Source organism: Delphinapterus leucas, chromosome 19, assembly GCF_059928025.1.
Source record: "Delphinapterus leucas isolate spDelLeu-1000000601 "Yukka" chromosome 19, BTC_Dleu_Yukka2, whole genome shotgun sequence".
Classification (NCBI taxonomy): Eukaryota; Metazoa; Chordata; class Mammalia; order Artiodactyla; family Monodontidae; genus Delphinapterus; species Delphinapterus leucas.
The window spans coordinates 47,498,388-47,520,441 of record NC_143147.1 but is presented as its reverse complement, the minus strand read 5'-3'; the positions used below and the strand labels follow the sequence as shown (position 1 = coordinate 47,520,441).

General features: G+C 54.7%; 2 protein-coding genes across 2 annotated transcripts; both read right to left on the bottom strand.

The window, feature by feature from the left end:
• Window positions 1–8,523: 8,523 nt before the first annotated feature.
• HOXB5 (homeobox B5) lies at window positions 8,524–10,333 on the bottom strand. Its single transcript, XM_022557997.2, has 2 exons — window positions 9,676–10,333; window positions 8,524–8,995 (listed from the first exon to the last, which is right to left on the bottom strand). The coding sequence occupies exons 1-2, from the start codon at window positions 10,235–10,237 to the stop codon at window positions 8,748–8,750; spliced, it is 810 nt and encodes a 269-aa protein (XP_022413705.1). The 5' UTR covers window positions 10,238–10,333; the 3' UTR covers window positions 8,524–8,747.
• Window positions 10,334–12,269: 1,936 nt separating this feature from the next.
• On the bottom strand, window positions 12,270–20,683 carry HOXB6 (homeobox B6). The gene is made up of 2 exons (XM_022557999.2): window positions 14,189–20,683; window positions 12,270–13,165 (listed from the first exon to the last, which is right to left on the bottom strand). The coding sequence occupies exons 1-2, from the start codon at window positions 14,601–14,603 to the stop codon at window positions 12,906–12,908; spliced, it is 675 nt and encodes a 224-aa protein (XP_022413707.1). The 5' UTR covers window positions 14,604–20,683; the 3' UTR covers window positions 12,270–12,905.
• Window positions 20,684–22,054: the final 1,371 nt, after the last annotated feature.

The following is a 22,054-nucleotide window of genomic DNA, read 5'->3' as shown; positions in this document are numbered from 1 at the left end:
CAAGGTACCCAGCTTGGCCTGGGATGGCAGAGGACTCCTCTTTCTCATTCTGAGGCCCCTCCAGCCCAGGACCTTGGGCTGCTCCAGTCTATTCCACAAAATCAACTTACTAACATACTGTCCTGGAATGGACATAGCTATCAACTTGCTAACATACTGTCCTGGAATGGAGGGAAAAGAGACTGAGGAGGAACAGAAAGAGAGAGATTCTCCAGTTCAGGTTTTGACCTCTACCTCCTCCGGACTCTAGGAATTCCCTATGGCCTGACTCCCCAGAAAAACTTGCCTGAAGGCCAAGTAGAAATGAGGACCCACACCCAACTGGTTTAATTTAAAAAAAAATTGGGGTCAAATTGATTTGAAATTTGACATTAAACTGTGGTCTCTTCTGGCCATATTTCAAAATGCATCTTTATAAAAACTCCCAGGTCATCTTTTTTTCTGGCGGGACAAACACCCAGAGAGTACCTCCTATATTAAATGCTTAGGAGAGAATATGATGACATCTCATAAGGCAACAAACAGTCACTTAAAGACCCCAAATAAGCATATGCCCTGGTGTTATAATTAGTCTCTCTAAGCATTTTACTTATGAGCTAAGCTTAATGCACGGATTCAAGGTTCATTTAAGGTTGCCAGTTAAAAAGATCTCTGTGAGTCCATCCAGTATTTTTCCTTTTCATTTCCCCTCCCTCCTTGAAATAGGAAGAGAGGGATTCTGGAAAAACATACAAGTGTAGGTTTGGGAGAGAGTGAGAGAATTAACAAGCTAACCTTCTTTCAACATCCAAGTGCTTAAACCCAAGCAATCGGGAAAGAGGAATGGGAGTTTTTAAACTCCGTCCAGTCCTGGCCCATGGTTACTGGACTCCAACTGCCTGGACCCCGTCTGGGGGTAATCCCTGAAAAAACAGGCCTGCCTGGAGGGAGGAGGAGCTGGGGGATCCAGCTGTTTGGCCCCTTTAGGGGAAGCCTAGTGGGGCTGATGTGGGTTGGAGTCAGGTCTTCACCTTGGAAGACTTCTTTGGCCCCACCAAACGTTCTGCAAGGACGTGTGGGTAATTGGATTTTTAAAATGTGTGCGGCTGGGTAGGTTTTAATTAAATTTTATATGGTGACTCAAAGGTTGTCTTTGGGAGAGAAAATTGCGCAGAGGATTGGCCACGCCCAGAGCGCTTTCTTTTGTGCAGCTCCCCACCCCACCAGAGCCAGTCTGGGGAGAAGGGTTTCTTCCTCCCTCAGTTTCTCCTTCCCTAGATCTGCCTCTCCCCTCTCCAGTTCCGCTCCCGCACTCCCCGAGCCCACAAGTCTGCCTTACCTCGAGCATCCCTTGCTCGCATTCTTCTCTCTTCACACACACACACTGCCTCCTCCCCTCTTCCACCCCGCCCCAGCCGCTAGACGCCGCTGCGGCCGGCTCACGCACGCTGTAAACTTTTGACCCTCCAACTTCGCGACCCCTCGGGCAATAACACTGGCCTCATGGTTTCTGCGCCGGCTGCAGAAACCCAAACGCAAAACGTCTTCCCTGCCCTTCCTCCCCCGCCCCCACTAAGGGCCTTAGGCCTGGAGAAGAGGAGTCAGTCTTTCGATTATTCAATAACTCCTCCTCGGGAAAAGATGCTGACTCCACTTCCGGCTTTTTTCACCACTTCCCGCATTTTCACCGTTCTCTCATGTTTAGATGCCTGGAAGAGCTTTTGACGACCCACCCCTCTCCATCCTTGTCCCCCAGAATGGGGCCGCAGTTGCCGTTGACAGGAGTGGGGACATATGGGAAGCCATAGAATGGGCTGAACTGGAGAAGGGTGTTTCTGGGGTGAAAAGTGGAGAGAGCTTGGAGCAAGTGTTCCTTGGGAGAGGAGGGGGCCATAGGCCCCCAAAAGGCTGGAGAGAGAGCTCAGCGTCCAGGCTTTGCGAGGCCCAGCGGGCCCGGGGCCACCTTGCGCGGCCGCTCGCTGGCGCCTTGCAGGCTCCAGCCTGGCTGTGAACTTGGTCTAAGGCGGACTCTACTGGCAGCTCGGGGACGTTACAGCCTCAGCCTCTGCCTCTCGGCCAGCGCAGCGGCCGCGCGGCGACCTGCGCTGTTTCGGTTTCCTTTGCTCCCAAATATCGCTTCCCAAGCCCCCACTTCTCATAGAGAAGGATTTTGTTCCTCCTTTCCTTGGGGCCCTTGGGGGTCGGAAAACAGAAAAGAGAGAGTTAGAGAGACACACAGAGGGAAAAAGAGACTGGAACAAGCAGAAGCTCCGATATACAGGGATTATGCTCCATCGTGTCTCCAAGCCCCAAAGAGGAGATGTTCCCACATGCAGGGACTTTCCCCCTTCGGCTCCCCTAAACGCTTCTTTTCAGGCTGAATCCCCTCCTCTCCACCTGGCCCTCCTGGGTCATCTCTTGGCTAGGCAAGCGGTGTTCGGGCCTGGGAAGTACCTTTCCTCTCTAGACACATTCGTCCCTACCCCACTGGGCTCCGAGGTCACGGATCGCTGCAGCCAAAGTCAGCCGCCGCGCTCAGAGGCTGCAGCGAGGCCGCAGCTATGGGGGCTCAGCCCGAATCCACTCGGAGAGAAAGACCAGAGCGTGGCTGTGCAGCTAAGGAGGAAAAGCTAGAAGATGCAAAGACGAGATTTAGGGAGAGAAAAGACAGGACAGAGGACGCCTAAATCATAGAGAAAGGAGAAAGAAGGGGGAGAAAAAGGGATTAAAAGTTATAAAGGTGCTGATATTCGGGGTCCGACAGGTCCAGAACTGCCCGAAGTCCAATCCTCTCCAGTCTCCTAAATCCCCCACTTCCTCTTGGAGCCCGAAATCTGGGTCTCAATCAATTCGCCAAAAGGAGGGGAAAAATCGATCTAAACCTGTGGGCCTGCCCCCAGCCCGGCCGGGAGCGATGGAGGTGGCGGCGGTGCGGCCAGCGGCACGTAATGTATGCGGCAGCGGCTCGGAGCCCCAAGTAGGCCGGCGCTCCGGCCCTGTCTGCTGACCTCTGCGTGATCCCGGACTCTATGAATTATTGATGAGATATGAGCGTTGATTTCCCCTTTCAGGATGCAAACTCCATTATATTGTTAAAATGGCGATTTAATCGTTGAGAATAGCTTTTGGTGTGGGTTTTTTCCCCAAACTCATTTGCGCCTCTTTCCTTTTCATTTAACTCTCTTAATTAAATCCTTTAACAGATTTTAATCACTTTTTGGAGGGAGGTGTAGGAGGAAGGGGAAAGACATCACTACCATCACCAACAAACACTAAAAACAAGCCAGAAAACCATAAAAAGCTTCTACCTTGGGGAAGTTGAAAGGAAGGTGGGGAGGGGGTGTTAACCCCTCTAGAAAGGTCGTGCTGGGAACAACCACCAGAGGATACATCCATCCGAGTGCTGGGGCAAACTAACTCTGACAAGGAAGTGTTGGGCCTGGGAGGTGTCTAATTCCACCCCGGAGGAGACTTGTGTGTGGAGTCCGACTGTGGAGAGTAAGTCAGGCTTACCCTTCTTGCTGAGAAGTCGAGGGACATGGAGCTTGGGGAAGACACGTGTTTCTTGAGGGGAGCGATTCTCCAATCTGAAACCCGGGGCACGGCTTACCGAGAAATGTCCATTCTCTTTAGGGCCCCCATTTCTCCCCTCCCCCACCCCAAGCAGCTCGGTTTCCAGGCAGTGTCTGGGTTAATTAATATGGATGTGTAACAGCGCCGCAGCAATCGATAAATCCCGCTGTGGGCAGATCCCAGCCTCGAAATCCGATTACTCTGAGAAACTCCAAAAAATGGAAACAGTGACCAGTGGGCTCTCCGCTAAAAGAGGGGAAAGGTTCTTGCTAAGCCCCATTCTCCTTGGTTGGCCGGATTGGTCCCCAAGCTGGGAAACCCATGCAGGCAAGCGCCTTCTCTGCTCTGTCCCGAAAGGGACTGAGTCTGGGGGACTGTGCTGAACGGTTCACTTCTCCCTTGCTCTGAATCCTTGGCTTCCACCTCAGCATCCAAACCCCAAGGATAAAGGGACCAGCCCAAGAGAGGAGCTTCCACGTGGATCCTGCCCCCATACCCTGCCCCCCCAAACCCCAGAGAATACGTCTCACAGCCAGGGAAGAGTTAAGTGTCCCTGTTGCAGTTACCGAGAGGAAGCCGATGAAATATGGGCGCTTGGAACTCCAGGCCCGGCTGGCTTTCCTGTTTACATTTCTTTATACTTCCTCCTACCCCGAAGCCTCGGAGAAACAAAACAAAAAACCAAACCCAAAAAATAACCAAATAAAACAAAACAAAATTAAATTGTCCATTGAGTGGTGGTCAAGCTGGCCCCAGAGGGAAAAGGGAAAATGTAGCCTTACCCTCCCGCTGCTGACCTCCTCTGCCCTGCCCAGGTGGAGGGTGCCGATGGATGGGCGTGAGGATTTGGCTAGTGGGTTCTGGCCTGCAGCTCAGAGAGTTGGGGCCTGGACCCAGCTGGGGAGGGGAATCCGATGGGAGAGGAGAGAGAGGAACAGCTTTCCCTGAGAACGTCTTGAGGAAGACTGGAGAGGAGGACACAGGTCTGGGGCAGAGAGAGTTACTTTGCACCAGAAACCATTGGAAAACTCTCATCCTCTCCCCCAACACGTCCTTGCTGGGGTTCAGGGGAGACAGTTGCCCAGAAAACCTGAAGTGGGGAAGAGGAAAGCCCAGCTAGGGTGCGGCCTTCTCCAGGCAGGATCTGCTCAGAGCCAGAGGAGACCCTTCAAGAGTTCTGGCTGTTGCAGCAGAAGTGGGCACCCCGGCCAGAGCTGCTCTTCACCACTCCGGAAAATCTCTCTAGATATGCTCAGCAGATGTCCCTGGGCCGCTGGCCCCAGATATTCTATATCAGAGTTTGCAGGACTGATGTGGGAGGGGGCCAAAAAATCTTTAGTGGCAGTCCTGGTGGTCTGGGGTTTCTGAGAGAGGGTGGCTGGCGGCATCAGAGTGAGGCCAGGGGCACAATAGGAGTGGGGTTTCCCAGGAGACCCCAGGTCAGATTCTGTGCCCACTGCACTCTTCCTTTGCATCTCATTCATCTCATTTGCCTTGTCCAGAGTGGAAGCCTGTGGAAGTTATGCCTCCAAAATTTATTGGTATTTTAAATGGTGCTCGACATCCTTTGGGAACTGACCAGAGTCTCCTTTCCATGGGATACAAATGCCCCATCGTTTCGGGGGAGATGTGTCTTCACAGTAAGGTGAGGACCCCAAGCCCTCTGTCCTCTTTGCACTCAAAGCCTGTGAAAGGTCTCCTGTAAATCAGGCCTGGGCAGGGAATGCAGAGCTCAGGGAACAGAGAGCAGCTGCAGGAGAGAGAGGAAATTAGGAGAGAGTGCAGATGTTCTTTAATGTGAAATGGGGAGAATCTTGTGACCCTCTCCTTGTCCCAAAGATCAGAAGCCCCTTAAGATGCCACATGACCAATTCCAGGGACAATGGGAACTGATGAGCTAAATCCAGAGAGGGTGGGCTGGCAAAAGCAGGAGTGACAGGGTGGTTGACACCCCATGGGTCTTAAAATTGGGAGTTCAGTTTGGTGAGGAAGAGACCTCCAGTTTTTAGAAGGAGGATGACTTATCCTTAGAAAATAACGGGCCCCAGGGAGTCAAATAATAAAATCCTTCTGGTTTGTGGTGCCACAAAACAAAGGGGCCTCTAGGCTCTGGTAGGGAGAGAAGAAGGAGAAAGGAGAGGAGAGGAGAGGAAAAGAGCACCTTTCCAATTTTCTCTCCCAGTTCCTAAGTCCCTTTTTATTCTCCTGACGGTTGGGGCTATGTGTTCTTCAGCAAGTTTTATTTTTGGAGGGATTTCCAGGGATCTACTTAAACACCTACATCCTCCAGATAAAAAAAGAAGCTCTCCCCTCCCCCCCACTCCTGGCCAGGAATTTGAGGGAAATTCTCCCTCTGTCTGCTCCCTGCTTGGACCTCAGGACCCTACATAGAGCCAAGCCAGAAGGTTGGCCTGGGACCAAAAGGCTGAAGTTGGGTGCAAATGTGCCATGCTCCCCATCCCTGATAGCCCTAATGAGACCATAGAGAACCAGGGGTACCCACTTTCACGGGGTTCAAAGATCTAAAAGCCAGAGATTGTCCCAGTGCAAGGCAGCCCACAGCAGCTGAGTTAGCCTTCCCCGGACTTTTTCTCAGCTCAGATGTATTCAAATAAAAGTGCCCGGCGGCTCGCTCCCACACACCCCTGACAAATGAATGTCATAAAGTTCCTTTCCTGGGGGTGGGGAGATGTCTGTCTGAAGATACGCAGTAGTGAAGGGGCCCCCCCACACACACACGGGGCCCTCCCTTCAGCAGTAAACACCCCTCCTTCTTACCCCCTAAATTTCCAAGGGCACTGAAGGAACCCACGCAAGCTTTTTCCCCACAAAGACTCAGACACTCCGGCAAATAAAACCAGGCACCCCGGACTGCAAAGGCCTTACTGAACGGACCCGAGTGCCCCACTTCAGACACCCAGCTGGTCAGAACTTGGTGCAAAATCAGGCTAAATTTCCCCCACTTATCATCCCACAGTCCTGCCAGAGGCAAGGTTTCCTTCCCCCAGTTCCAAGCCCCACAATTGCGAGGGGAAAAGCAAAAACTGGAAGCGACTTACTGTGGGAGAGCTGGGCCTGGGCTGCTGCCACACCACCGCCTTCTGGGCTGGGAGAGCGCTCACCTACCTCTGCCCCCTTCCCCACCACTGCGAGCAGTTAAAGTGTCACTTAACATTCTGGAGAATGTGAAATATACCGCGCGGTGTCAACTCCCCAAAACCATAAAACTAACTTTATGGACCTCACGTGACTTTCTCGAGCCAGTGAGGGGTATCTGTCTGACTTCTCCGCGATTTTTACGATGTAACTTCAAGATAAAACCCCTATCCATTTGACATCTAAATGTCATAGCGACTTTTGGGATAGTCTGCTATGGGCAAAGGGGGACAAAGTCAAGGGGGAAGGGGAAAGGAAGGCCCAGTAGAGCCACCAAGACCCTCAGCTGCCTCCTCACCAGCTCCCCTCCCCCCACAAGTCCTGTAAGAAGTTGGGCCAAGCTGGAAGGGATTGACCGGGTAAGTGTCCAGACTTAACTCTTGTGCTCAGGGTGGAGGCTGACTTGTATGGAGGAGGACTGGCCCCTGGCCCTGAGCCAGTCCAGTTGATGGGGGAACCAAGGGTCTTCCAGGAGGAACCCCAGCTCCTAATCAAGAGGGTAGGTCAGTTGGGCCCCTGGAGAGAGGAAGCCCTTGATAAGTGTAGAGAAGACTGAGGGTGAGAGGAAACCTTTGAAATTGAGCTAATTTTTTTTTTGTTTTTTTGGCCTTAGTGGGTGGCAGAGCTGAATTGGGATTTGGACCAGGGGACAGTGGCGCTGGGCAGGCCTGTATCACCGCCAAAAGGCCAGGAGCCTCCTGCTCAGGACTTAGGCCCAGATTACTTTCTGCTAAGAGGTTTCCAGAGAATTTTTGGCCAGCTGGTGGAAAGCCAGGGTGGAGTCCAGCTCAGCAAAGGCTTGCTTTTCGCCCCAGCCTTGCCCCTTGCCCCTTGCCCCAGGCTCATGTGGGGTTCCTGGGTCTCTCAGTCCCCAGGGCATGAAAGCCTGTCCCCTGGCCCAAGTACCGCTGACCAAGCAGAGCCATAGGTGGTTGAGAGGGGCTGCTGGTAAGCATCCTGCTTTCCCTTCCCTACACCCCAGATCTATCAAGAATGGTCTAGGGTGTGCCCGGTGATGGGAGAGGCAGGCCCCAGAGAAAAGACAAGTGGAAGGGCAGTGGAGGAGGGGAAACATTTATTTGACTTCAAGGAAAGCTACAAACAAATACCAAAAGCGAATCACTGAGACAGGCCCGCCCGGCAAAGACAGATTTCACATGTAGCACAGCATCCACTTGCTCACTACAAATGGTCTTGGAAGTGAAATGGGTAGGGAGGAGAGGATAGGTCTGACCCAGACTATCCCCATATTTACAAGCTCTGGGCCCTCTATGCCAGACCCATGAATTCACAGAGAAATACACAAGACATTTTACACTGAGGGTTATTTTTGTTTCCGGATGCTCCAAGACCAGGCCTTGTGGGGCCTACCCAGGCGGCAGGAACTTAAATCTCAGTATTTACCGGCCCTCTTCTCAACATCACCCCTTTGGTCCTCCCTGGTCCCCTCCCACCCCAGGACCAAGTCTTGGGAGACTTGGGCCTGGAAGTGGGGAGGGAGGAGGAAGAGGAAGGTGGAATGAGACACAGTCATGGACTCCGGTCTCCGAGGCCAGCTCAGCTGGGCCCGGTGCTGCGGCACTATCTGACCTCAACTGCTGCCCCTTTTAGAGAAGTTTCTAGCTGAAACTCAAAATACAGCGATCATCCGTTTATAAATAAGTTAGAAGAACACAGATGGGGAGGGAAAGTTCACATTAAACATGCGAGTTTCTTTTTGTCCTGGGGGAAGGAGTGCAACCACAGACACGAACGTTCAGAAACACTGGCGGATTTGGGGTGAGCAGAAGGGAGTGGGGAGCATGGTGGGAAAATAATAATTATCATTATTATTACAATAATAACAAGATTAACCAGTCCAAGAGAGAGGGAGCCACAGAAGACTTAAGACCAAACGAAAAATCGTAGCACAAGGCCCGGGCGAGGCAGGCTCGTGGGAATCGGTCCCCAGCGGGCAGCGGCAGCGCGGGGAGGCTTGGAGGGGCCAGGGCTGGGAGCAGCACGGGCTCTTGGGCCGCCCGGGGCTCCTCCCGGCGGGCTCAGGGCTGGAAGGCGCTGCCGGCTGTAGCCAGGCTCATACTTTTCAGTTTGTTGTCTTTCTTCCACTTCATGCGCCGGTTCTGGAACCAGATCTTGATCTGGCGCTCGGACAGGCAGAGCGCGTGGGCGATCTCGATGCGCCGCCGCCGCGTCAGGTAGCGGTTGAAGTGGAACTCCTTCTCCAGCTCTAGGGTCTGGTAGCGGGTATAAGCGGTCCGGGCCCTTTTCCCGTCCGGCCCGGTCATATCTGGAGCAGACAGAGAAGCGAGGCAACGTTATTCCGGTTAAGGGAGGGCGCCCTGGGTGGGAGAGGGGCGTGGAGCAGGACCCAGGCGTCCCCGGCACCCAGCTCACCGCAGCTCCAATTCTCCCCACTCCAGATGCCCGCATCCGAGCTCGCTTTCTGCACCTCTTTCTCCTGCAGCCCCCACTTCTGCTGGCAGCGAATGCGCCCGGCTTTGTCTCTTGCTCCCTCCCTGTGCCTCACCCTTCGCTGGGCTCAGGCGGTCGCTCACCCCAGGAGGGAGGAGAACGGTTGCACTTTTGCCCTGGAAGGCTCGTTTTACTGCTCGCCCCTCCTCTGCTAGAAACAGTCTCAAAATTTCGGGGGCAAAGCAGGACCCTTCCCCACGTTACATAAACCTCATCCTTCATCCTAAAGCTAGTTCAAGATGGGCAAATAAAACCTAAGGCGAATCTGGGAACAAATTATTAAAAATACTCCTCCCCAAACCCCCAGCTAAAGACCTTCTTTGGCTCTGTCCCCCCGAGCTGAGCTGTGAGGACCCTCCTAGAGACTTCTTCCCCTCTGGAGGAAAGAAATCTATATTTGAGGAAAAGCCAAGTTCTCCTCGCCGCCGCCCCCACCCCCCAAACGCGGAGCAGGAAAGCCGAGAAGACAAAAAGGGGAGCGAGAGCGAGAATTACCATGGCTGATGTGAAGCTTCCTCATCCAGGGGAATATCTGCGGAGTCTGCCCCTCGGGCGCGGCTGTGGAGGTGGCCATGGGCTCTGGCTGCGCCCGAGCTAGGCTTGGGCTGCTTAGCTGGGTCGCCGCTTCCTCGGGCTCCGAGGACACGCTGGCCTCGTCTATTTCGGTGAAATTGGCGCTGGAGCTGGCCGGGGTCGCCTGGTCGGAGGGGGACGAAGCAGAGGGCTTGGCGCCGTGGCTGTCGCCGTTGGTGCAGGGCAGGGACTCGGGCGAGGACAGGGAGCAGCTCGACGCCGCTTGCCTGAAGCGGGGCTCCTGGGAGGGCGCAGGGAAGGCGCGCGAGCTCTCGCCCACCGCCCCAAAGTGGCTGGAGGAGGCCGAGGAGCGGTTGACGCTGAGGTCCATCCCATTGTAATTGTAGCCGTAAGAGCCGGTGTGCATGGCAGCGGGATCCCTGTAAGAGCCGCTCAGAGAGCTGCCACTGCCATAATTTAGCAACTGAGAGTCCAGGCCATTTGGATAACGCCCCGAGAAGGAGTTTACAAAGTACGAGCTCATTTGGGTGATTTTGGAGGGCTTGATTTGTGGATCGTGGTCGTTATAACCCTGTGCTTCACGATTTATGATGTATTAATGAATTATAGCGATGCACTGTACTTCGTTTTGCTATGTATGCGGCCAAATATGGGGGGGGTGGAAGGGGGATGGGGGGCGTTAGGGAATCACGTGCTTTTGTTGACCAGTCGTAAATTCTCGCTGATGACCTCAAGAGGTAATTCATGCTCTATGGTTACAAATAATGACGATCCGAGAATCGTTAGGGCCGATTCAATGCGAGCCTCCGAGAGAGGGGGAAAAAGGAGAAGGGGGAGAAACAGGGAGAAGGTTGACGGCGGCCTCTGAGCAGAGCGCGCCACCTCCCGGCGAACGGCGGGAGCGCGGGCCGCAGACAGCCATGGCGGCGACAGCTGCCTCCCTGACGGCTCCGTGCAACCGCGGGGCTCGAAAGAAACCCGGCCCAGGCTCACCCACAGGGTTGAATCTTTTAGAGGAGAAGCCCGATCGAGGATTTACCCACTTTCTCGAGAGTGGAGTTCGTCTGTCCATCGGTCCTTCTCCCTGTCGTTTTTATTATTATTATTATTATTATAACAACTCTGGATAAGATGACCAAAGATTGAGTTGCTCTTCCCTTACTCGGGCTTTGCAAGTCTCCGAGTTGGGGATGGAAATGGGGGAGAGGTTGGAAGATGTGTGTGAAAAACAATGATTGCAAAGGGTTTCCCCTGTGAGCTCAGCCTGGCCTGCTTCCTGACCGGGATGCAGTGGCCCATCCACAGCATCCAAGCCGAGCCGGTGAGGCTAAGCTGAGGGTTCGAAGGAGAAGCCTTCGCTTCTCCTTGTTCCCTTAGAAGTTTGAAATCCTCTTCCTGACCTCTTCCTCATCCTTAGCCCAGGACGGAAGAAGGGCAGAGCAAGACAGAGACCCCAAAGGAAGAGGCCGGCTGGGGCTAAGTGGCCTAGTTGCGAGAAAAACGGTGGAGACGACCGCGTCGGAGCTGGGGTTTGGGTGTAAACATGGTCCTGAGAGTTTGGGACCAAGGCAGAATCCTTTCACCTTCTCACCAGATGCCCGCTATTGCCTTGGGATGCCCCAGTTGAGACCCCTTGCTGGCGTCTGGGTAGTTTCAGAATTTGCCCAGCGGCCCACTCCTTCCCCGGAAAAGGGTTCCGAGGACCCGCGGCCCCTTGCTGAGCGCGCTGGGCGGCCAAAGACCGCCACAGCTGGGCCCCTTCTGCCAGGCGGCTATTTTCTTTAAAAATAAAAAAGGGAGAGAGAGGGAGGAGGAAGAAAGGAAAACAGTCTCCGCAGCTTGCCGCCTGGGTGAGGGTGAGGGTGAGGGTGAGGGTGGGGGTGGGGAGAGAATGGGTCGGTTTTTGTTGATGGGATGAGACCGAATTGCCCCATCACCTGGCCTCCTGCCCTCAGGTCTCCAAAGAGCAGGGGGAAAGTCTTGCCCTTCCCCCGGCGCCTGCCGGCGGCTTCACATTCCCCTACTTGTCGCTGAGCTACTACTTGAGGCAGGAAGGGGTGCCGGGAGCCTTCAGCTGAGGGCAAAGAGATAGATATCCGGTGGCCCCAATTTAGGCCAGGAGCCGAGGGCCAAGGCCGGCGGAGACCAGGCCGTGTGGGCAGGCCAGAGACCACGGGCCTTGGCGATCCTGTGGACAGAACAGCGCCGCTGAGGCACTGAGACCCTCCTGGCTCAGTCTCTGCAAGAGCTCCCGGCTGGAGGGCCTTGGTAGCGTCCCTCGTGCCACGGACAATCGAGGAAATGCTAGAGACTAAGAGGGAAACGGCCCTTCTCCGTCCCCTAATTCCACACCAGGAGAGGCCGTTGTGAGCCTCAGCACCGGCGAGGCGAGGCGCTGGAGCCTGGGCCGAACCGCTGCAGCCTTTATCGCAACTGTAACTTCCGAGCCCTCTGGGGCCGACCAGGGCTCCTGCCTTTGCTGCGGAGTTTCCGGCGCGGGGACGCAGGGGTGGCGGTGGGGATAGGGGAGTGGCCCGGGAGGAGCAGAGGTGACCCAGCAGCGAGGTTTTACGTCTTTATTATTATTATCATTATTAATAATATTAATATTATTACCGAAGTATTTCATGTCCAGAGCTAAGACAAGACTACAAACACAACACATAGAAAATTAATAAAATAGAACTTTGTTTTCTTCTGAGGCTCCTCTTCTTACTTCTAGGTAGTATGTGCTCCTTCCAGTGGCTTTGGGGAGGGGCTGGGAGAGAGGTCTGGGGTCAGGGAGTCTTCGAGGCCCCCGCTGAGGGGACTGCGAATCTACCATTGAACCGTGCACGGGGGACATGGACGAAATGAGACGCGACACGGACAAGAGCATTTTGCTCTGCTTCCAGGAAACATCAAGTGAGTCCGGTCCTCAGTTCTCACGGGGGAGCCTCTTTGGGCTGAGGAGGTTCCACGGGGATGGAGGGGGCGCTGGGGTGCTGGCTGGGCTCAGGCAGCGCGGCCTCCCAGCGCCCAGCGAGAGCTTTGCGCGCGGGGGCATCCAGGAGAGCAGGGGCCCCGCCTGTCGCGCACTGGAGAGCAGGTCCCCAGGCTCCCCCGCCCGCAGAGCCTTCTCGGGGCTCTCCGATGCCCTCGGCTCCCCGAAAGCCTCTCCCTTCGCGTCCCCCCGCCCCGTTCCAGCGCCTTCATTCGGCTGGTTTTTCTTCTTCCTCCTCGGCACTGAGCTGAGACGCGCTGAGCAGTTTGCTCTCCTTTTTCCACTTCATGCGCCGGTTCTGGAACCAGATCTTGATCTGCCTTTCCGTCAGGCACAGGGCGTGCGCTATCTCGATGCGCCGCCGCCGCGTCAGGTAGCGATTGTAGTGAAACTCCTTCTCCAGCTCCAGCGTCTGGTAGCGCGTGTAGGTCTGGCGGCCTCGCCGGCCACTGGGCCCAAAGGAGGAACCTGTTACGCAGAGAGGAGATGCTGAGGCCTGGGGTCACCAGGGCCAGAGCCCCCCTCCCCCACTCGACCCTCGAACGGGGACTCTAGCCTGTCCCGGGATGCCCTCCACTGTCCCTGTTTCCCTGCCCCCCTTCCTTCCTCACTCCTCCAGCGCCCCCTCCAGATTCCCTCCAGGTCTCCTAGGCTTATGCCTTCTGTCTAGATTCTTGGTGGGGGGATGGGAGGAGCAGTTTTAAATCCCACCTGAGCCTAGGGGGAGGGGCTGGGAAAGCACTGGCCAGGTATGTCTCTTCCTAGCCGCATCTTTTCTTTCCATCCATCTGGCTCCCCCACCATCCTGTGATAGATTCCGGCCCTTAATCCGTAATGACGTAGATCGATCCGTAGTTGGCATTAAGGGCTCCTCACTTTCGTGTCCCTTTAACGGACATCAATTTGGGATTTAAGGCCGACAAATAATCCAACCTGAGATCCCGGCGCCTGCTTCTCCTTCTGTTCCCCTCCGCCTGCTCCCTCTCTTTCTTCTCCTTATTCTCCCTCCCTCCTCTGACCACCACCCCTTTCCTGGTGCCTCATCTTTCCCCAGCCCCCGACCCCCAGGGAAAACCAGTCCGGGACAGACTCAACCCTCCCTCGCCAGCGTCACGCCGCCCCTCTTCCCATGACGCACTCTGTTTTTAATGAACAGTCTTGGGGTGGGGGGATCGGACCAGAGATGGGGGCGATAGGGAGATCCCAGCCAGTGACTGCGGCCCCTGCCCGCCTCCCTGACCCAGAATCCCGGCTGCGGCCTGGCGCTCCGGGAGAACCCACTCATTCCCCCGACTCGGAGTGCATCTGGGACTTTGCAAACTTTGCAACTCCTGAGGGCGGGAGGGCAGCGCGGGAGACCGGTGCAGGCGCCCAATCTTCCTAAGCTCCGACCCGAGACGCTCTCTCTGGAGGAGAAGGGGGTGCTCTCTAGCTCTGGCTCCGGGAGGGGGGCCCGTGGGGGTCGCGGCGGCCGCAGCAAGTCTCACTCACTGTTGCATGAATTCATCCGCTGCATCCAGGGGTAGACTGGGGTGGAGCACTTCTGCTCCTCCGCCTCGCCGAACACGCTCTTGTCCTGCGCGCAGTCGGACTTCCGCGGCTCCGGGTGGAACGCGGGCGGCTCGTCGGCACCCGAAAGCGCGCAGGCCGACTCCTTCTCGCGGTAGAAGGCCGGCGTCGGCCCGTAGTCGCAGGGCGCCGCCCGGCCGTAGCCGCTGCCGGCCGGCGGGTAATAGGAGGAAGCTGCAAAGCCCTTGTCCTGGCCGGGCCCGGGCCCGTAGGGCGTGGGGTAGTGCCTCAGCGGGTCCGCATAGCCCGACGAGTAGAGCGGGAGCTGGCCCAGGAAGGACTCCTGCCCGCTGGCCAGAGTGACGGGGAAGGTGGAGTTCACGAAATAGGAACTCATTGGGAGGGGAGGCGCGCGCGGCCGCTGCTGCTCCGCCGGGTTTATGATTTGTTGTGTTTTATAGTCCGAGCGCCGCGCCTATTAGTAGTATATCTGAGATTGGGTTTTAGCTGAGGGGGGATGGCGAGGTGCCAGTGAGGGCCAGAAGGAAATACAACCATCTGATCCAACACTGACCAATGGCAGAGGCAGGAATTGTCAAATAGCACCCAGGAGGAGCGCAGCCCGCGCTAGGGACCCGCGCACAAACCTATCAACCTTTTTTTTCCCCCTCCTTCTTCTCCTTCTGCTTTCTCTCTCTCTCTCCCCAACAGCACAACCCGTCCTGTTCCACCTACGTAGGGTCTGCGAAAGAGGCGTCTGTGCCTTTGAGGGAGGAGGGAGCACTTGGATTGATACCACCCCATCCCCCAGTGATCAAATAAATATATCCCTCCCCTCCCCACGCAGAATAGGAAAAAGTTAATTGTGTTTTCAGAGAAGTTAACCCCTGATTTGCTTGGGGTTAGGCAAGGCAGGGGTTATTCCCTCCAGGGAAGGTGGGTAAATGTCTCTGAATCTTGAATCTCAATCTCCTTAGAAGAGAACTAAAGGAGGAGGCTGGTTTCTCGGGGTTTGTACTGGTAGAAGGGGAGAAGAGTTCTCCACTGATCAGCATTGTTTTCAGAAAGGGAGAAGCAAAGAAGAAACCCTCTCCTTCCCAGGGTTTGAAAAACATTTTTCCTGTTTCTCAGATCTACTCCATCTCCTCCAAGCCTGGGTTTATTATTCCTGCTTCTCTGCAACTCTTATGGTCTGAGAGACAGGCCAGAGCCTGCTGCCCAGAGGACCCAGAAGGCTGGGAAATGGGAGCAGGGTCTGAGGCTAAGCTTCTCCCTCTGGTTGTGCAGCTAGGCTAGGAGCTTCTGGGAAGGCTACCGCTGCCGCTGCCCAAGACATCTTGCCTGGTTCTAGTATGTACTGCTTGCTCTTGGCACAGGAAGGGGCACGGGGAAGAGGGGGATAGGGAGAGGAGGGGTGAAAGGCATCCTCCAACCTAGGTTGTCTGATCCCTATCCTGCCTGCAACCTCCCTCCACCCCACCTCCTACCCCAAAAGACATTAGAATATACTGGGCTATAGATTCTTAGGAATCAAAGGTGTTTCAGTAAGTCTGGGTGCAGGGAAGAAATTGTTCCCTCCTCCAGCTCTGGGTCCTCAAACCCTCCTGATATTGGAGACAATCAGAAACCACTGGGAAGAGAGGAGCCCTTGCTCCTTTTCCAGGTCTCTCCAGAAGCTGGCAGTTCTCTTTAAAATTAATTCTTTCTCAAGACTTGGTTTTTGTTTAGTTTTATAAGGAGAGAGGGGGATTGGGTCCTCCTGGGATTGCAGCAGGCAGCTTACAACTATCATTCCGTATCCCCTCTCCAGATGCTCACTACCCTTCTGTTTGTCTCTCAGCATCTCTATAATCCCTACCACGTCTCATGTCTGTATCACCAGCTTGCTGCCTACAAGCTTTGGTGTGAGAGAGTGTGTACATCTCTGACACTCTCTCTCTCTCATCTAAGGAAAATGAGCATTGGAGGCAGGCTGGAAGACTCAGCCATGGTGTATTTTCAACATTCTAATGTGCACGTGGAGGCTAGGCATAAAGGGTGACAACCTTTGGACCTGGGGCCAGGAATGGGCCAGGGTGGGAGACAAAACCTGATGATGAAGGGGCCGGGCTGACCCTTCTCTGACTTGTTCTTTGGGCTCCTTTTTATGGGACAATTCTGCCCACTGAAGATGGCACAAGACATTAGGAAAAGAGGTAGAGGGCTGAAGTTGGTGACCAAGGGTGGGAACTTGGTTGCTTGCAAAGTGGCCTCCAAGGCTCCCTGAACTCAGGACAACTTCTGGGCTGCAACTTCATGGCTAAGTGGCTATTCCCAGTTGTCCCATCAACCACTTCCTAGCCCAACTCTTTGGGGGGTTTTGTCAAGATTTAAGAAAATAAACTCAAGCCTCCTAATGATGGAGATTCATAAGTGCTCTAATCCAGCTGTGGTTAGGCCCACTCCTGGAGAGGAATGGGGAACATTTGGGCTGGAGGAGCAAGGTGGGGGGAGTGCCTTGTGTACCTCCCTCCTCCTTGTTACTGAGGCGGGGCCTTCGGCCTCAGCCCTCTGTGCCTCCTCTCTGGCCACAATGTCCTCATACTTGGACTGGATGGTGTGGGCTTTTCCATGAAGCCTGGATAACATAAGATTTGGTGAGGGAGGAAGTCTTCCCCTGTGATAGAAACACGAGAATAATCGCCTTATCCTTAGAGTCATAGCCCCAAATTAACCTCACCTCTGCAGGTTGCCTGTCGTGAGATGGAGCCGCAAAGGCAGAGCCTGGGCGCCTGGAGTCCGGCATGAAAGGAAATAGCGCCTCATCGCTCTTATCTAAGCCCAGAGGTATTTATGAGCGTTTATTCGTCTGATCCGTTTGTTTGGGAGAAAGAGCAGGCAGGCAGGGCCGGGCCAGAGGCCGCCTGGCTTCTGGAGCCAGATCTCTATGAATCTGTCTGTGGTTCCGTCCACTGCCGTCTGTCTGTCTCCAAGGGGGAATATGTAAATACACAGTGGGCACAGCCATCGGCAGGTCTGGGGTGTCTCCCCCTGCTCAACGAGAAAGTGTGTGTATGGAGAGGTGGATATAAACATGTACTAAGTCTGGAGTACACAGCAGAAGGATTGCATAGAAATCCCACAGGCAGGATTTATAATTGTAATTTTCTGAGCTATGACCCTGTGGTCCTGTGGACGTACACACATTCCAGCTCCCAGGGAAAAGTCTAAGTTGTGTTCAGCTCTGGAGTAAAATTCTCCTGCACCGGTAATCTCAGGGAGGATATTTGCCAGTAGGTGTGTGGAGGGGAGGGGATTGAGACATTGTCCAGGCTTCCCACTTCCTCTCAGCTGCAAAGCTCCCCCCACCCCCAGCTCTTAGGACTGTGGGCACCTTCCCCCACCCCACTCCCAACTGTGATTGGGGTGGGGTGAATTCAAACATCTCAACCCAGTTCTTCCACTAGACTCTGTGATTCTCTGGTTTTGGGGAACACAAATGTTCCCAGAGGGAGCAGTGTGGCCTCTCCCACTCTTTGAGAGTTGTTCAGAGAGAACATTGCCTTAAAATTGGCCAGTCCAAAGCACAGTACAAAGACATTTCCATTATGCAAATGAACGGCATCTTCTCTGATGGAGGGGGGAGCAGTGGCAGCTCAGCTCCCTCTCCCCAGGTCCTTGGGCACCCTAAGAGCCCTTAAGGGTTTCAATCCTCTATACCAGCCGCCTTACCCTCCCCATCTGTCCTTCGGATTGTCCACAAGAAAAAATCCTCTGAGGGGCCCAAGACCTTCGGAGAGCGCTCCCTCGGGGCCTCCAGCACTGGGCCGGGCCTTCTAGCCGCCAGAAAGTCACTCTCTGCTAAAGAGCTGAAAGGGCTGCTCCTGCGGCCCAGACTCAAGAGGCGCCAAAGACTCCGGGCCGCAGCCCCCGCGTTTGCCCCCAGTACCGCTGGGCCCCTCGACCTCGGCAGCTCCGGGCCAGACCCTAGTAACACCTCGGCCTGCCTGGCACCGCAAGCAATTTCCTGGAGCCCCCGCCCAGGAACTGGGGCCACAGCACCTTGAAAGGAGCGGCCAGAGCTTCCTCCTGCGGCTTAAAAGCCCGAGCTAATCAGTAACCCGTGAAACAGGGGCCAATATTCAAACTCGGCGGCAGCGGCGCGTACCCCCGCCCTCGCCACCCGCTTCTGGGAAAGCAGTCGGCTTAAGTGGGTATGAGGGGTCCGGCAGGAACGGAAATTACAAGGGTTAGGGTTCCTTACTGATTGATCCCCACTCCCACTCCCCGTTTTTTCCCAAAGCATATTTGTGTCGATTTCGCTTGACATGATCGGGAATAGGGAAGGGGACGCGCACTCACTTGCAAGACACCAACGGTTTCCAGAAAACTCGGCTCAATTCCTTCACCACAGACTCAAATGGCCAAGAAACTGGCAAGACCCACCACCCAACCCGGAGAAAACAGACTCGGTTTCTCTTTTGACAACCGAGTGGAACTGCCCGGGCCAGCGCCTCCCCTGCGGGACCCCTCCCTTAGCCGAAAAGGAAGCCAAATAAACCTTGAACAGCCTTGGCCTCGGATCTCCCTAGCGGCCCTGGTGATCCCCTCTTGAGCTTGGAGGGGGATAGCGGGGAGAGGGCTCTCGACTCTGATCCCCCAATCCTTTGATTCAGGGCCACCTGCCCGCGGGCGGGATGAAGTATTAGTCCTTTTTAAATATGCCCTAGAAAAAGCCGCTTCCCTCAGCCAGCCGCCAGGTTTGGAGCTGGGATGAGGCTGACAAGGGGGAGGGGACGCTTGTTCTCCAATTCACACGCGGGCAGGAGGGAACCAAGATCCAGCGGAAACCGTCAATCTGGGCCGACGTCCCCAGAAGCCCGCGGAACCAGAGCGGCGGGGGCTCCAGTCGTCGGGCACGGTTCAGGCAGTGTCGCGGGGCATTCGGCGCCGAAGCCGCATGTCTCCAAACGGACGGTAGATGGCAGCAAACCGCATAATTTGGGTCAGAGTAAACTGTCTGAGGGATGATTTATACCCCGCCAAGACTACAGGAGAAAAAGACCTTTAGTCTGGGTGGGTTTGGGGAATTTTTCCTTTGAGAATAGGCTCTTAGTGCCGTGGGTGCTGGCCGAGAACTTCTCTCGCTACGCAGCCGAGGAGTCCCTTCAGGCACCCATGCCGGGCCTGCTTCGAGGGCATCTACCTGTGCCTCCAGGGGCCCCCCTCCAGCGCCACAAGTGGCTGCTTCTCTCTTCTCAGCTCAGAATTGAGAGGGTCAATATCCCCCTACACACACCCAGACCCCCAAATCCCTGGGCAACCAGAGGCCCGAGGCTGAACGCTCTGCATCTGCTCTTTAAAAAGAGGAAAGCAATCACCTATTCCTGCAAACCAAACTAAATCACAGTCTCTTCTGCCCTCCGCGCTCTAAGTCCCTTATCTGTCGTCTGGCAGCTTCCCCAGAAGCCCTCTCTATTTTTAAGTCCTCACCTAGCGACTTGTGCCTTTTTCAACCCCACCGGCTACTTTAGGAATCTCGGCCTCCCGCCCTACGGTTCTTCTCCCCCCTACCCCCGCCCCCGGAGGCCTGGCTGGGGAATGAAATCAGGTGCCGGAGGGACAGGATTAGCTGTCTGAGCTCAGTGCCAGGCAGCTTTCTGGTCCGGACACCATCAGGTCCCCTAATGGGATTTTCTTTTAATTTTATTCTTCTCTTTTTTTGTTTTTGTTTTTCTCTTTTGTTTACATGCCTAAAACAACGTGTTAAACAGCTTCTTCACAATCACCACATTTGGATCTAGGAAAGTTTGAAATGTTTCCACATCAAGACACACACGGCAATTTGCTCCTCCACCGAAATCCATACCAATAAAACACAAGTAATAGAACCAATATTGCACAGAAATCAACACGCTGTAACCTACCGCGTTAAAAACCACAAAATTGTCTCCCTGCAGAGCGAGGCTCCCTCCTGCGGGAGTGGCGAACGACCTGGGCATTTTCAGGCATGCTTCCTGGGAGGTCTCCCTCGATTTGGGTGCCTCCACCCACAGCCCTTTAATTTCAGAAATATCTCCGAAGGGAGATAATGAGTATTTCTCTGTGAATTGTTCTCTCTGTGTCTCTCTAGACGCCTCCTCGCCCTCGCTGGCCTCTGCGGAGATTCCAGGCCCTCCAGAGACCAGGACGTCCCTCAGCGCCACCGCCCCTTGTGCCACTGCTGCCGGGAAACCACCGATACCCGATACCCGCACCGGGCAAGAGAACTGCGCGGGGGCAATTGGGGGAGGCCAGAACAAGGGAAGGATGGTGGAGGGGGAGGGGGCGCAAACCCACAGAGGCCGTCGCAACCGGCTTCTGCCGGCGTCCCGAAGCCCAGACATCCCCATCCTCTCTTTCGCAGCCCCCTCGCTTAAACCTCTCCTCCCAGCTTAAAAAGGCGACTTAGAGCTCGCCTCCATGGCCCCTTTCGGTTCCTCCTCCCGTCTCCCTGCCCTGCTCCCCCTCCAGGGAGCATCCACCCCTCTCTCGGCCACCGAATGTCCTGAGAAGCTTCTCCCTGCAGCGCCCAGAGGTGGGGTTCAGCCCCGTCTTGGCCGGGGGGAAGAGAGAGACAAACCCAAGCCCCACCCCCTGTAAAAATCGATGCAAAAGAATAAGAAGAAATTGTAAAATTTCTCTTACCTTTGCAGACCTTGAGATTTCTTTCCTCCGATTGAAGGGGGTGGAGAGAAAGGAAAGAAAAAAAGAGAGAGAGAGAGAGAGAGAGCGTTCGGTTTCTTCTTCATCTTCCAGATAATATTGTCCCAACCTGAGAGCCGTTGCTTCCCCTTCTCTGACTTGGGAAGAGAGGGTGTTCGCTTTTCTGATATTTGCATAGAAAATGGAGTAAGTTCTGGCTTTGAAAAATGGTATCAGGCTGCAGTCCTGGGCAGATTGTCCATTTACCCTCCATGATGACTAAAATCCCAGATCAGCAAGCAAATTAACTTAGAAATTAAAATTATTTTTGGTTTTCTCTTTTGTGTAATTCCCACCCCTCCTTCGCCCTCTCTCTCTCTCTCTTCTTTCCTCTCCCCCTCGCTTTTCCTCTCTCTCTTTTGCTTTATCGAGCTGATACTGAAGTATAAAAATATCAAGAGGCTGGAGCCCTGAAGGGCGACAGTGCTCCGACCTAGGTGTGGTGTCCAAAAGAATGCTGCATTATAACCACCAGGGAAATGATAAAAAGTTCATGTTCACGATCGCCCGGCCACATGACCGGCGCTGGCCAATCGCTGGATTCAACCACTCATAAACTTCTATCACAAAGTTGTAAATTTTCATAAAACAACAAGGAATTTATTGCATTTCTTCATGGCTGCTCCACCAGCAACGCTTTTCTCAGTCGCCATCTTCTTTTCTTCTCCTTCTCGATTTTTGGGGAAACCCCAATCTGAGAAAGGGTGCGACTTGGGGTGTGGGGAATCAGGCGGAGGAGGCACAAGCATCCAGCTGGGAGGGGGGTTCTTTTTGGAACCTCCCTATTCTCACAGGAGTTCTGTCCCCTCTTCTAGTAAAAATTCACCCCAAAACCTCCACACAGGGACCATTCTAAGGCAATCTGGGGGTGAGTTAGGAGCGGCAACTAGTGTCCAGAGTTGCCACTTGCATCAGGGCAAAATGAAAGCTTCAGTGCCCCCCTTCCCACCTCTGAATGCCCCCCTCACTCCCAGCACTATAGATGGCGGGAACCCCACCTGTGAAGCTTGTAGCACTGCCGGTGTGGGGCCCTAGATCTCCTAGGGCCTACTTTTTGCCCCAAAGAGGCTAATGGGGGCCAAGGCGGGCACTCTAGCCACTGGATGCTTGCCTCTGCACCCCAGA